At 37.6% G+C, this 13,537-nt stretch overlaps 1 protein-coding gene across 3 annotated transcripts in view; it reads right to left on the bottom strand.

Moving 5' to 3' along the window:
• armc8 (armadillo repeat containing 8) overlaps window positions 1-13,537 on the bottom strand; it is a 144,111-nt gene that overhangs the window by 28,224 nt on the left and 102,350 nt on the right. For all 3 annotated transcript variants that reach the window (XM_069934508.1, XM_069934506.1, XM_069934507.1), the window contains 3 exons: window positions 10,293-10,374; window positions 3,857-3,943; window positions 2,720-2,812 (listed from right to left, as the gene is read on the bottom strand). In XM_069934508.1, the coding sequence (XP_069790609.1) occupies window positions 2,720-2,812; window positions 3,857-3,943; window positions 10,293-10,374 (262 nt within the window). The remainder of the gene's footprint in view (window positions 1-2,719; window positions 2,813-3,856; window positions 3,944-10,292; window positions 10,375-13,537) is intronic.

Genomic DNA, 13,537 nt, shown 5'->3' with positions numbered 1-13,537 from the left:
AGATAAACAACATTGGTCCTCTGCATATACATTGACATATTTGAATGAGATGTCAAATAGATAAGTTTTGTCTCGGTCTCTAAATAGTCAACACTGCCCATCACCAATTCATACACAAGAGCTTATAAACTTCCAGTCAAGAGATGATATACTTCTATTCATAAGAGTCAGTACATAAAACCTCTACAAGGAACGTAAATGGGGGCTTAGATAGGTACATCCAGGACGGTTTCCTGAAACAATATATCTATGTCCAACTATGAAAATGTTGTACTGGGGTTGCATTGGGAAATGAGCCTGGGTAGACAATCAGAGTTTCAGTGGGAAAACATTTTGGGAATATTATCATAAATTTCAAGTTTTCAGATAGTTTTATGGATCATGATATGATTGCAGCTCGAAGAAAAATGCTAAACTGTGGAAGGCCATTTACAACAATTTTAGGCTGGAGCTGAGGAAAGTAGCTGTAAATTTCATCAAAACAAAAGGGAAGCATGCTGGATGTAAGGCTTAGGGAGCTGAGGAATATAAAGAAAGCAGGAAAGAGCTTAAATAAGCAAACAGGAATGCTAAAAATGGCCAAGAAATGTCCTTTGTTTGTAGGATTTAGGAAAACCCCAAGGAATTTTATACATGAGTTAAAAAAAAGAGGGTAACTAGTGAGATAGGACCACTCAAGGATAAAGGAAGCCATTTATGCCTCGTACCAAAGAAAGTGCACAAGATACAAAAGAAGTATTTTGCATTGGTATCTACCGAAGAGAAGGCAATGAGGGATAGTGAGATCAGCAAGAGGTGGGGGGTCTGCTGATATTCAAGGGCATGTTGATAAAGAATATGTGTTGGATTTTTTGAAGAACATTAGAGTAAATAACTCCTCAGGGCCTGATTGGATCTACTCATGTTAATGAGAGAGGAAAGGGAGGAGATTTTTGTTTCTTTTATTAGCCCCAGGTACTGAAGAAGAACGGGGGTTAGCCAATGCATTTCTTTTGTTTAAAAGAGCAACAAAGATGAATCAGAATATGATATGCAGTAATGGTAGAGAAATTACTGGAGATGATTCTTAAGGATAGGATTTTTACACATCCGGAGAAGCCGGATGAAGGATAGTCATCATAGCTTGATGCAGGGAGGTTACGTCTTACAAACTTGATTCAGATTTTTTTAGGAGATGTCTAAACTTGAGCTTCCTGTAGTCAACCATTTCATCTATCCCAAGCAATTATGTCCGTCCTCAGCTTTATCCATTGTTAGGGTGGGACCAAACGCAAACACATCATGTTGCTCCAGGACAGCCTTAAACCGAATGGCACAAACATTGATTTTTGCAACTTGAGGTATCTCCCATCCCCATCTGGTATAACTATTTCCATTCCTTGATGAAAGGCTGAGGCCCAAAAAGTTGATTACCCTTTGCTTCCTGTAGATGCTACATGACCTGCTGAGTTTCTCCAGCACTTTTGTGTATTGCATAGCTTCCATCTCTTCTTCACCTACTCCTATACTTTTTTTTTGCTCTCCTGCAAACCTTCCTTTTGGTCGCTCCCTCTACCTGCCTCTCCATTTCTCACACTCATCACCTCTTGGCCCCTCCACAAAGTCTTTCATATGCAAAGTTTCACATGTCATTTTAGTTTTAATAAAAGATCCAGTCCTAAAGTGTTGACTGAATATTTCTACCTATGGATGCAGTCTGGCCCCCTAAGTTCCTCCAGCAATTTTTTGTTTGCTCAAGATTGCAGCAGCTGAAGTTTTCGTGTTTCTCTTTTATCTTCACCAGGTTGTAGTTTGGATTTAGAGATGTCCAAGTAGATATTTTTTCTGGAATATTAGAGGCAGGGGGAGTGTAGTAGTGAGGGGAGGCATGTGGAGGGAGCTTCCTCATGGATTTCTAAAATTATGAGAGACTGAGACAGGGGAGATAGTAAGAGTCTTCTTTCCCAGAGTGGAAATGTCAAATACTAGAAAACATAAATTTAAGGTAAAAGTTTGGAGATTTGTAAGGTTATTTTTTTTATTCACAGTGGTAGGCATCTGAAGGTGGTGGAAGCAGATATGATAGCAATAGTTAAAAGGCATTTAGACAGCCACGTAAGCAGGAAGTGATGGAGGCGTAGGGACTACATGCAAGTTGATGGAGTTAGTTTAAATTGGCATTACAATTGGTGTAGTTATCATGGGCCAAAAGCCTGTTCCTGTGCTGTAACATTCTAAATATTCTACATTCTCTGTGCATCCAAAATTATGAGGGGGATAGAGGTTAGTTGAGATACAAACCAGAGGACACGGGTGAAAGGTGAAAGGAGAGAAGTTTAGGTGGAACATTAGGGAGAAGAGAGTGGTGTAAGTATGAAACAACCTGCCAGATAAAGTGGAAAATGCAGGTGTAATGTTAACATTTAAGAAAAAATTGGATGGGTATACGCATGGGAGAGGTATGGAGGGATATGGACAGGTTACAGGTCAGTGAGAGGAGCTGGCCTAATAGTTCGGCACAGACTGGTCGAAGGGCCTGCTTTTCTGTGCTGCAATGTTCTATAGTTCTACCTATTGGATTTTACATATATATTAGAGACTTACAATTATCTGACATATCTATATGTGATTAAAGTCATTAGAGGGATAGACATGAAATCTATCTCTATGCAAAATAATTGGAGGTTGTATCTTAATGCTAAGTAATTTAAGTTGCAGTAACATCACCATATCAACTCACCATTAATGCCCAAATGCCATTAACTCTAAGGGCTGGATTTTCACTCTGAGTTAAATTGCATAACAGCTCCACAGCACCCGATTCCAATATAGGCTGTAACATACAATGATAAACTGCATTTTTCATAAATGTACCAATGGAATTTTCTCACTTGTCTATTCCAAATAGATCCAATCATAATTTTAAAAATGATCAAAAAATACCTCAACCAACAAGGTGGCCCAATTGGCATAGCAGTTAGCGCAACGGCTTTACAGCGCCAGTGATCGGAACCAGGATTTGAATCCTGTGTTGTCTGTAAGGAGTTTGTACATCTCCCTGTGTCTGCGGGGGTTTTCCCTAGGGTCTCCGATTTCCTCCCACCATTCAAAATGTACTGGGGTTGTCTGTCAATTGGCTGTAAATTGGGCAGTATTGGCTTGTGGGCCGAAATGGCCTGTTATTAAGCTGTATGTCTAAATTTAATTTTTTTTAAATTAAAATTTTTAATTTAAAATATTAAAATTTAACATTCCCAATCTGGATATTTTACTATCAGGGTGTGGTCAATAGCCACACAAAACAAGCGACACCATGTCAAATTGAATCATATTCCGAGACTTAACTGTTTTCAATCATTCTAAACTATTCTAGGGTGAAGCTAAACTAAAGCGAATAAACCCATTCACATCCAGTTGCTCACATTCAACAGGTTTAACAATTCAAATTAATTATATTCCCTATTAAACAAAAATCCAGTGTAAATTAAACATATTCAGCAATGTCCACTTCAGTTAGTGGACACAAATACGAGATACGTTTCCATTTATGCAATAAAAAACTCTGGAACTGTTGCTATTTCAATTGTCAAACTACCACTTATTTTAATTCACTGGATATTCTGACTTATTCTGTTTTATCTCAAAAAGATGTGCTTTATTTGAATTTTATAATGGAACAATAGTAAATATAAAGGCATTGTAATTAGCAATAAAATACAATTGTAAATATTGAAACTATAAACTAAGTGACCAAGTTAATATTAAAATTTAGTTTGCCAATCACCAATGGACTTTTGGATGTCGTTAATATCTCATGCCAATTCCAAAGACCAAAAAGAGCTCACAACTGCTATGTCCCAAATACAAGAAAACCAACCTCTTTGCTTGGGGAGAACTCGAGGAGAAGGTTGCATAGTGTTGATGATGCCACTACAAGGACCTCATCAGGAGCATTTTGTAATAACTGAAAGATAAAATGACAAGGACCAAGGTATTTTTACTTTGCATTTATCAAGTTATTTTAGCACAACAGATCATTCCTTTGCAAGCGTCTGCTTCATTTTCTACCTTACCACCATGGTTACAATTCAGAAATACTTCACTCGCTGTCAAGTACTTTGGGATATTCTGTGGTTGCAAAAACCAACTTATAAATGTGATGTCTTCCTTTCTTCCTGGCAATGTTTCTTTAAGAAAAGATCAAAATGCATATAAAATCTTCCTCACTCAAGCCTGAGCTATTAAATTGAGAATGAGAAGGAGTTTATATGTTCTCCTCATGACAGCCTAGGTTTCTTCCCACATTCCAAAGGTGTATGGGTTTACTAGGCTAAATGCTCACATGGGTGTAATCAGGCAGGAGAAAATGACTCATTGTGCATTCCTTTTGATAAGCAAGGAAGGTAAAACATCTGACCTACTTAAGTCCAAGAAGAACTCCTATCACGAGCAAAGGAGAAAGATACAAAATCTTCATTAATTATGTGAAGGACAGCTCAACTCGAAGCTTGTCTGATAAACTAATGGCCCCTCCATGTTCTTGAAGCTGAGCCAAGATTCATCTTCAGACAGATGCATGCTCAGAAAGAAGAAAAACCATCAGCACTGAGAAGTGGAGACTCAGGAAATGAACTGGTCAATCATGCAGATTCTATCTATAATAGAGATTGTAATGTAATCAGTGCCAAAATGACATATCAGAAAGCCATAATTTGATTGCTTTTGTACATAATCTCTTTCATGCCTTTTAATGAACAAAAATATATCCCTCTAATATTTCTGATCCTACAAGACTTTAGTAAGTCAGTTACATAAACCTAAAGTAATTTATTTTTACAATATGAAGATAAAATTTGACTCAATTTTAATTTGGTTGCTTTCAACATACAGTAAAACCCTTGGTATCTGGCACCTATGGAGATTGGTAGATGCCAGATAAGTGTATTTTCCGGATGCTTGAAACTTGCACTTACATTGCCTAACTAAAACTTAGCTGCTACTTCATGATCTGCTGATTTCTGCTCACCAGACATCTAATTTTCAGATACCTTGGAGAATCTTGATCCTGCTAAGCCAACCACTTGAAAAAGAACACTATGCCTCAATATTCATCTTCTCGTGAAACTCTTTTCCTTTTTCTGACATCATAGGTCCTGATATTCAACCAATCTCCAACCTTTTCAAATTAAAACATTCAAAAATAGCCTAGCTGAGTAAGTCCACCTTCGAGGTATAAAGAGTGTGATGTCGCTCAACACATTTATCGGAGTCAGACTTGATATAAAACTGCTTAATTTTCTGAGAATGGGCCTTAATGTCGTAAATGGTTGATGAGTCAACGTTAAGTTCCTCCATAAGCACTGTACAACTTTCACCTTTTTCTAGTCTCTTATATATCTCCATCTTCTGCTTAATGGTAAGCACTTCACGTTTACACCTGCCTGGGCTGTTTTTCTTATGGCATGGTAACAGTTAGGGGGAAATATGTCCTGTGAAACGGAATCTGTTTGTTTACGTTGGTCACAAGACAGGAACTGGTTATAGGTGTCACCTGACCCGTGAGTGGTGGATTGGCAAACTAACGGCGAGCCAATTTTAAATATACATATTTTTAACCTATTATTTTATTCTTATTTATTTACATTTTTATTTATTTTCCTCAATTTTATTTGCCGTTTACTCGAGGCTTCCAGTTGCTTGAGTTCCAGATACCAAAGGCTTTACTGTACTTAACTGAGGCCATTTACTGTAACAAAGTTGCTTTGTTACTGCAAGATATAAAAATAACTCGTTATCAATTTATATCCTGCAAAGAATCAAATAATTTCCTCAATGTATAAACTCGATTTTCTTTGCATTCTCCTCATCTAAAGCACTTAATAGCAAATTAACCAGAGTTGCAGCAACTTTTGAGAAAGCTACTTTAAACTACTGTCTAGTTATTGTAATGTTTATTATAAACTTAACAAGTTTGAAAAATAATAGCCACAAGAAAATACTTTTAATGAAATGTTCTAATTCACAAAATATTTCACGTAGCAATAAAATTTTAACCAGAAAATTGTAAAAAGAATTTGCTGAACTCACATTTTTGTGGACACTAAAACATAGTTAGCATCTTGCTGAATCATGTATGTCAATCTGGATAACTCAATGAGATAAAAACTTAGAAGATAGGAGCAGGCGTAGGTCATTCGACCCTTCGAGCCTGCTCCGCCATTCAACGAGATCATGGCTGATCTTAAAGTTCAGTACCCCGTCCCCGTCTTCTCTCCGTAACCTTTAATACCCTTATACTGAAGAAATATATCTAATTCCCTCTTAAATAGATTTAATGAACCTGCCTCTACTGCCCTCTGTGGTAATGAATTCCACAGATTCACCACCCTCTGGGTAAAGAAATTCCTCCTCATCTCGGTCCTAAACGGTTTGCCTATTATCCTCAAACCATGGCCCCAGGTTCTGGATTTTCCCATCATTGGAAACATCTCATCTGCATTCATTCTGTCCAGTCCTGCCAGAATTTTATATGTCTCTATGAGATCCCTTCTCAATCTTCTAAACTCCAGGGAGTACAATCCCAATTTGCGCAATCTTTCCTCATAAGTCATTCCTGCCATTCCAGGTATCAGCCTGGTGAATTGCCTCTGCACTCCCTCCATTGCAAGAACATCCTTCCTTAGATAAGGTGAACAAAACTGCACACAATACTCCAGGTGGGGTCTCACCAAGGCCCTGTACAGCTGTAGTAAGGTATCCTTGTTCCTATACTCAAACCCTCTTGATATGAAGGCCAACATACCATTTGCCTTTTTAACCGCCTGCTGTACCTGCATGCCCGCCTTCAGAGACTGGTGTACAAGTACTCCTAGGTCTCTCTGCACTTTCCCATCTCTTAATCTATTGCCATTCAAATAGTAATCTGCCCTCCGGTTTGTATTACTAAAGTGGATAACCTCACATTTATCCACATTGTAGTGCATTTGCCATGTATCTGCCCAGTCCCTCAATTTATCCAAATCACACTGGAGCTTCCTGACCCCCTCTTCCATGCACACAACCCCTCCTATCTGCAAATTTGGAGATATTACATCCAATCCCCTCATCCAGATCATTAATGTAAATTATGAACAGCTGGGGTCCCAGTATAGATCCCTGTGGTACCCCACTGGTCACCGCCTGCCACTCAGAAAACGAGCCATTTATCCCAACTCTCTGTCTTCTACCTGCCAGCCAGTTCTCAATCCACATCAATACTTTGCCCCCAATCCCATGAGCCTTGATTTTGGAAGCCAGTCGTTTATGTGGGACCTTATCGAAGGCCTTTTGGAAGTCCAGGTACACCACATCCACTGGCTCCCCCCATCTATTTTACCTGTCACCATCTCAAAGAATTCCAATAGATTTGTCAAGCACGATTTACCTTTTGTAAATCCATGTTGACTCCGTCCGATCCCTTCTCTGCTAGTCATATGCTCCGCTATTACATCCTTAATAATAGATTCCATCATTTTGCCCACTACTGATGTAAGGCTCACCGGCCGATAATTCCCTGCTTTTCCTCTACCCCCCCTTTTTAAATAGTGGGGTAACATTAGCTACCCTCCAATCCATGGGTACTGATCCTGAGTCTATCGAGTTCTGGAAAATAATTCTTAAAGCATCTGCTTTAAGGGTACTTCCTTGAGTACCCTAGGATGTAGATTATCAGGCCCTTGGGATTTATCTGCCTTCAATCCCATCAATTTCCCCAAGACCATGTCCTTAGAGATACTGATTTCTTTCAGTTCCTCCCTTGCATTAGTCTCTATGTTTCCCAACATCCTTGGGAGGTTATTTGTATCCTCTCTTGTAAAAACAGAACTAAAATAAGAATTTAATTGGTCTGCCATTTCCTTATTCCCCATTATATATTCCCCTGATTCCGTCTGCAAAGGACCTACTTTGGATTTCACCAATCTTTTCCTCTTGACATATTTATAAAAGCTTTTGCAGTCGGTTTTTATATTTGCCGCAAGCTTACTTTCGTAATTTATTGATTAATCCCTTTGTCCTCCTTTGGTGCATCTTGAACTGCTCCCAGTCTTCGGTTGCGGTACTTTTTTGGCCAATTGATATGCTCTCTTTTTGGACCCAATGCTGTCTCTAATTTCCCTTGTTATTCACGGTTGAGTCACCTTTTTTGGTTTATTTTTATGCCAAACCGGTATAAACGATTTTTGCAATTTCTCCATTAGATCTGTGAATATTTTCTATTTTCTATTCACAGTCAACTCCCCCATAACCACCACCCAATCAATCTTACTCAACTCCCGTCTCATACCATCATAATTCCCTTTATTTAAATTCAGGACCTTAGTCTCGGTTTTAATTTCATCACTCTCCATGTCGAGTGAGAATTCGATCATATTGCGATCGCTCCCACCCAAAGGGCCTCGCACAACAAGATTGCTGATTAGCCCCTTATCATTGCATAATACCCAATCTAAAATGGCCTGCTCCCGAGTTGGTTCCTCGACATATTGGTCTAGATAACCGCCCCGTAAACATTCAAGGAATTCCTCCTCCTCAGTATTTTTACCAATTTGACTAGTCCAATCTATATGCAAATTAAAGTCTCCCATGATGATTAAATAACTGCACTAAATATTCATTGTGATAATTTTTCCACAGTCACTCAGAGTAACACATCAATTAGCTAAATCAATATCGCAAAACTTTCAGTTGTAACGATGGCAAAATGCCAGGACTTGACATGATCAGTGTGCAAAATTGAGGTTCACACATGCACAGCAATATCCTAAAGTAGTCATCAGTGAAGTATGCCATTCAAATGTGAAATGACACAGACACCAACAACTGCACATCATCTGTGCTGTAGGCACTGTTGAAACACCAACTGAACAGTGTTCCCTACCTAAAAGTGCATACGTCATAATGATGATTATCTTTTCTAGAACAGAAAACCTATCACACATTCTGTTACCCTTTACTTCCTATACAGGTGCTCCTCTACTTATAAATATGTTCCGATCAACCCATCGTAAGTGGAAAAATTGTATGCGAGAAAGAATACCGCTCCTACCAAACATCTTAGCCTACCCTACTTTAAATGTGCTCAGACCATTTACCATGGCCTACAGCTGGGCAAATTTATCTAAAACAAAGCCTATTTTCTATTTGAATGTTGAGTACCTTTTATTCAACACTGATAAAAACTCTTTTTTTTTTAAATCATAAAATATAGTGCCAGCGTACAATCAGAACTTTGAAAAATTGTGAGCTATTGTAAGTAAAGGAACATTTATAGATGCTGTGTGACCTGTTGAGTTTCCAGCACTTTTATGAATTCCACCTTTTTATTTCGGTGTCTGCTTGCTTTTTGCATAAATGTCGATGAGGGGCACAGGATTAAAATGTTGGTAACCTTTGCTTCCTATAATGGTGCATGATCTGCTGAGTTTGTATATCACGTTTGTGTATGGCACTGCAATCACAGCATCTGCAGACTTTTCTGTTTAACACACATTCCATCGGTCTTTAATGTGGAAAAGGTTAATGACTTTTCATTTCTGATAGTTATGTCATGTGACAATCTTTAGTGTGATTTTTGTAAAATGTTTAAAACATCACTTAGAATGCTACTTATTGGTTTGCTCTGAGAAACTTCAGTGACTGTATTTTGGAATGGCCAACCTGCTGCTCCAAATGTACCATCTTTTCATTCACAGACATGCCTCTTTAATACACCACAGTGGAGTGCTTGTATTATATCCACCAGAGGATTAAATGTTATATAATTTTTATTCAGATCCATCACTTAACTGTTTCTTTGCAGCCAAAATATTTCTTTACAATTTAGACATACAGGACAGTAACAGGCCCTTCTGGATCACAAGCTCATGCCACCCAAATACTCAATTAACCTACCACCCAAATACAGGAGGCTGGGAGGAAACTGGAGCACGTGGAGGAAACCCATGCAGACATGGGGAGAACATACAAATTCCTTATAGACAACAGCAGATTCGAACCCGCGTCGATAGTGCTGTAACAGCGTTGCACTGACCACTACGCTAATGATGCTGTTTGATGCTCAAACTGTTAAAACCATTGTTATTGGTATACGTGAAGGACAAAATTCTTTCACGAGTACCCACTGTATCAGAGTAGCAATATACAATTATATTCAACTTCCATGTCATAATTACACTTTTTGGGTCAAGGAAACAAATTTTACTTCTACTGGGAAACTAAATATTTAGCATTTATTCTGGTCCAATCAAAGCTCCTAAATATGTATTTACTTCTACCTTCATGAGTGGTTTCCATACTGTATGGTCCTGAAAACTTGTCCGAAGCTGTTGTACTGACCTCGACAGACTGTGCAAACACCTAGGAATGGAAATGAGGAAAATATACAAATCTTAATAAAAATATATAAACAGATGAGATCAATTATCCTTCTATATTGCAACACAGAGAAATCAAAACGCAGTCCCATCACGACCCAAAGTGATCAAACGCAACAATTTTTTTTTTATAAACAGATGTTTATCAGTCGCAAAGGATCTGGTTTGTCAGACAAGTCAAAAAGGCTCATGTATTCTCCATTTTAGAGGAGGAGGATTATTCTTGAAATCATTCAGATAAAACTAAATATTAACAAATAGAGAAATTTAATTTTTTTTAAATTTAGGCATACACCCAATTAACCTACAAACTCCAGTACGTTTTGAACGGTGGGAGGAAACTGGAGACCCTGGGGAGAACGTACAAACTCCTTACAGACAGTGCAGGATTCGAACCCAAGTCCCGATCACTTGTGCTGCAAAGGCTAACCTGCCAACCTTTGAGATAAATTTAGAAACATCTGCAGGGATGAAATGACACGCATCATCAGACCCTGATTTTTTCTGAATATCGCACGTTAAACAAAAGCTGTGCAAAGTATTTATTACTATTTCCTGAATCCATTGCATTTAATACGAGTGGTTTGGAGGATAGCAAATATCTCACTTCTCAAGTAAAGAAGAATAGTGAAAACTGCAACGTGCAGAAGAGTTCATATCAGATGCAAATAATAAATTAGGAGTGAAGTAAATGTGCTCTTTGAAAGATAGAAACTGATTGTTGATACTCCTAGGTTTTATGAAAGTGCTATGTTGTCAAAAACCCATTCAGATTCCAGACAATGAAGTTACTAAAAAGACACTGCTGTAAAGTAAACAAGGCTGCAAGTTTTAATCCAACAATTTGTTGGAGGAACTCAGCAGATAAAGCAGCATCAGCGCGAGAATAAGAACTGTCAACAATTTGGACTAGAATCTTTCCTCCAGGCTTTTCTGTCTTAATGAAAGATTACCTCACGCAAGGTCGACAATATTTTTTCTTCCACTGATGCTACTCAACCCATTGAGTTCCTCCAGCAGATTGTTTGTTGCTTCAAATTCCAGCATTTGCAGTGTCCTGTGTGACACAAGAATTATCCAAGAAGAGTATAACACCACTAGCCATTAAAATTCAGCCAACCTTGCTGAGACAGACATCAACCAAATGGTAAGGATATTAAAATAGTGCATTCATTAATTTGTAAAGATTTCACGCTGAAAATTGCTTGAATAAACAAATATTTGGAATTAGAAACTGATTTTTCACTTGTCAAAGTTTGGGAATGAGCATTTGAGATAAAACGAGTCCTATGTAATCGATGAGCAGTAATGAGTGCCATCAATACAAGGTCACAACTTTGTACAATATCCAAGTCAACAGGTGATGCTAAGGGTGGAAACATTGTAAATATCAGAAAATTGCACAAGAACATAGCTAGAATATATGAACATACATGCAAATCAAGAAAATTATACTTGTACAATGTAACTGGAAAGTATTAAAAACGATAATCAATGAAGGTATCATGGCTTGGGTTTAAGAATAATTAAAAGATAGCCTTGAACTGGAAAAAAATTAGCAAAGGTTAATGCAAGTTGCAGCTTCATCAAAAAGGAGCTGGAATATAAATTCAAGATGGCTTTATTTCAATTTCACAGAATGCTCATCATATATCATTTAGACAGCTTTGCACTCAGCACAATTTGCTTGCAAATATAGAAGTTCAACTCTTTACAATACTTGGGGCAAACTGAGTTTATCACATATTCTGTAAATGTTGGCTTCATATAGTGTTTGAAGAGATTAAACTATGTAAATCAATAATGCCATTCACAGCCTCAGAACATACCAAAGTCATTGAAGTGCAGTAACTTCATGGGTATGCAAGTTATGGGGTGAACCTCACAGGGCTGAAGTCTATGGTTGTGTGACAGTCACCATGATCCATCACTGGACACCATTTGGGGTACAGCATCAGGATCCAGAACTAATAGGAATTTTTTTAAATTTAAATCAAAAAATGCCACCCCAATCCAGGGCCAAGATAGACTTAGCATTGGTTCAAAATCCTTGCTGAGTTCAGTGGAGATTTTAAGATTTCAGATTAGATCGAGGAAAAAGTGTTATGTTTTTTCTGTTTACAATTATTTTTTTTTTAAACTACTTGATAATAATTTTAAATAATGTATTTCAATTTTAAGCATCTTTAAGACTCACTGCTGAGGTTTCAGTGGATGATTTGAAGGTATATTCAAGGTAAGACTTAGTCTTTCAGTCCAGAAATACATCTCTTTAAGATTCCCAATAATGAAAAAGAAAAATGGCAGTCATCTGCTACTTTGAAAATAGTATATTGCTTGGAAATTAAGAATGAAGAGATAAAAGGGAAAGTAGATGTGATAACAGAAATAGCAGAAGAAAATGAAATGTATAGTCTACATCTGTTTTTACATTGCCAAAATAAAATTGGCATTTAACATTAAACAGATCAAATTATTTGATTTTTGATACAAATCACCAGGCAGAGTTAAAGCTCTGAAAGATCAGAGCTATTTTTTTTAAAAATCACAAACTCACAATACAAATTAAAGTTTCTTGACACCGAGTTTGTCATGTACACTGTACAAATGCACCAAAATTCTTACTTGCTGCAACCAAACAGGTGCTTAAACAATGATATTCATTACATTAAATTAAAAGATAATAAATACAAAAGATAAAGATATCATAAATATCTAAGTTAGCATTGTGCAAGAGAAAAAGTGGCATTACAAGCTGCAAGAAGACTTTTTAAGATGTTGGGGTAGTTTAGATAGTACGGAAAGGTTCAGGAGCCTGACAGCCATTGGAAAGAAACTGTGCTTGAATCTGGAGGTGTAGATTTTCATGTTTCTCTACCTGCTGCCTGATAGGGGTCTGTTATATTATTGGCTGCCTTTTTGAAGCAACATCTCACATAGATGCTTTCAATGGATAGAGGGTCTGCCAGTCAGTATACTTTTTACAGTGTACCTATAGAAGTTTCATGCAGTATTTAACTACATGCCAAATCTCCTTAGACTCCTTAGAAATTAGAAGTGTGAATGTACATTCTTCACAGTTGCCTTGATGTGCTGACTCCAGGAGAGGTTGTCTGAAGTATGGATTCCCAGAATTTGAACATCCT

Source organism: Narcine bancroftii, chromosome 4 (assembly GCF_036971445.1).
Source record: "Narcine bancroftii isolate sNarBan1 chromosome 4, sNarBan1.hap1, whole genome shotgun sequence".
Taxonomy (NCBI): Eukaryota; Metazoa; Chordata; class Chondrichthyes; order Torpediniformes; family Narcinidae; genus Narcine; species Narcine bancroftii.
Note: the sequence above shows the minus strand (reverse complement) of the source record. Positions and strands in the feature narration are given on the sequence as shown.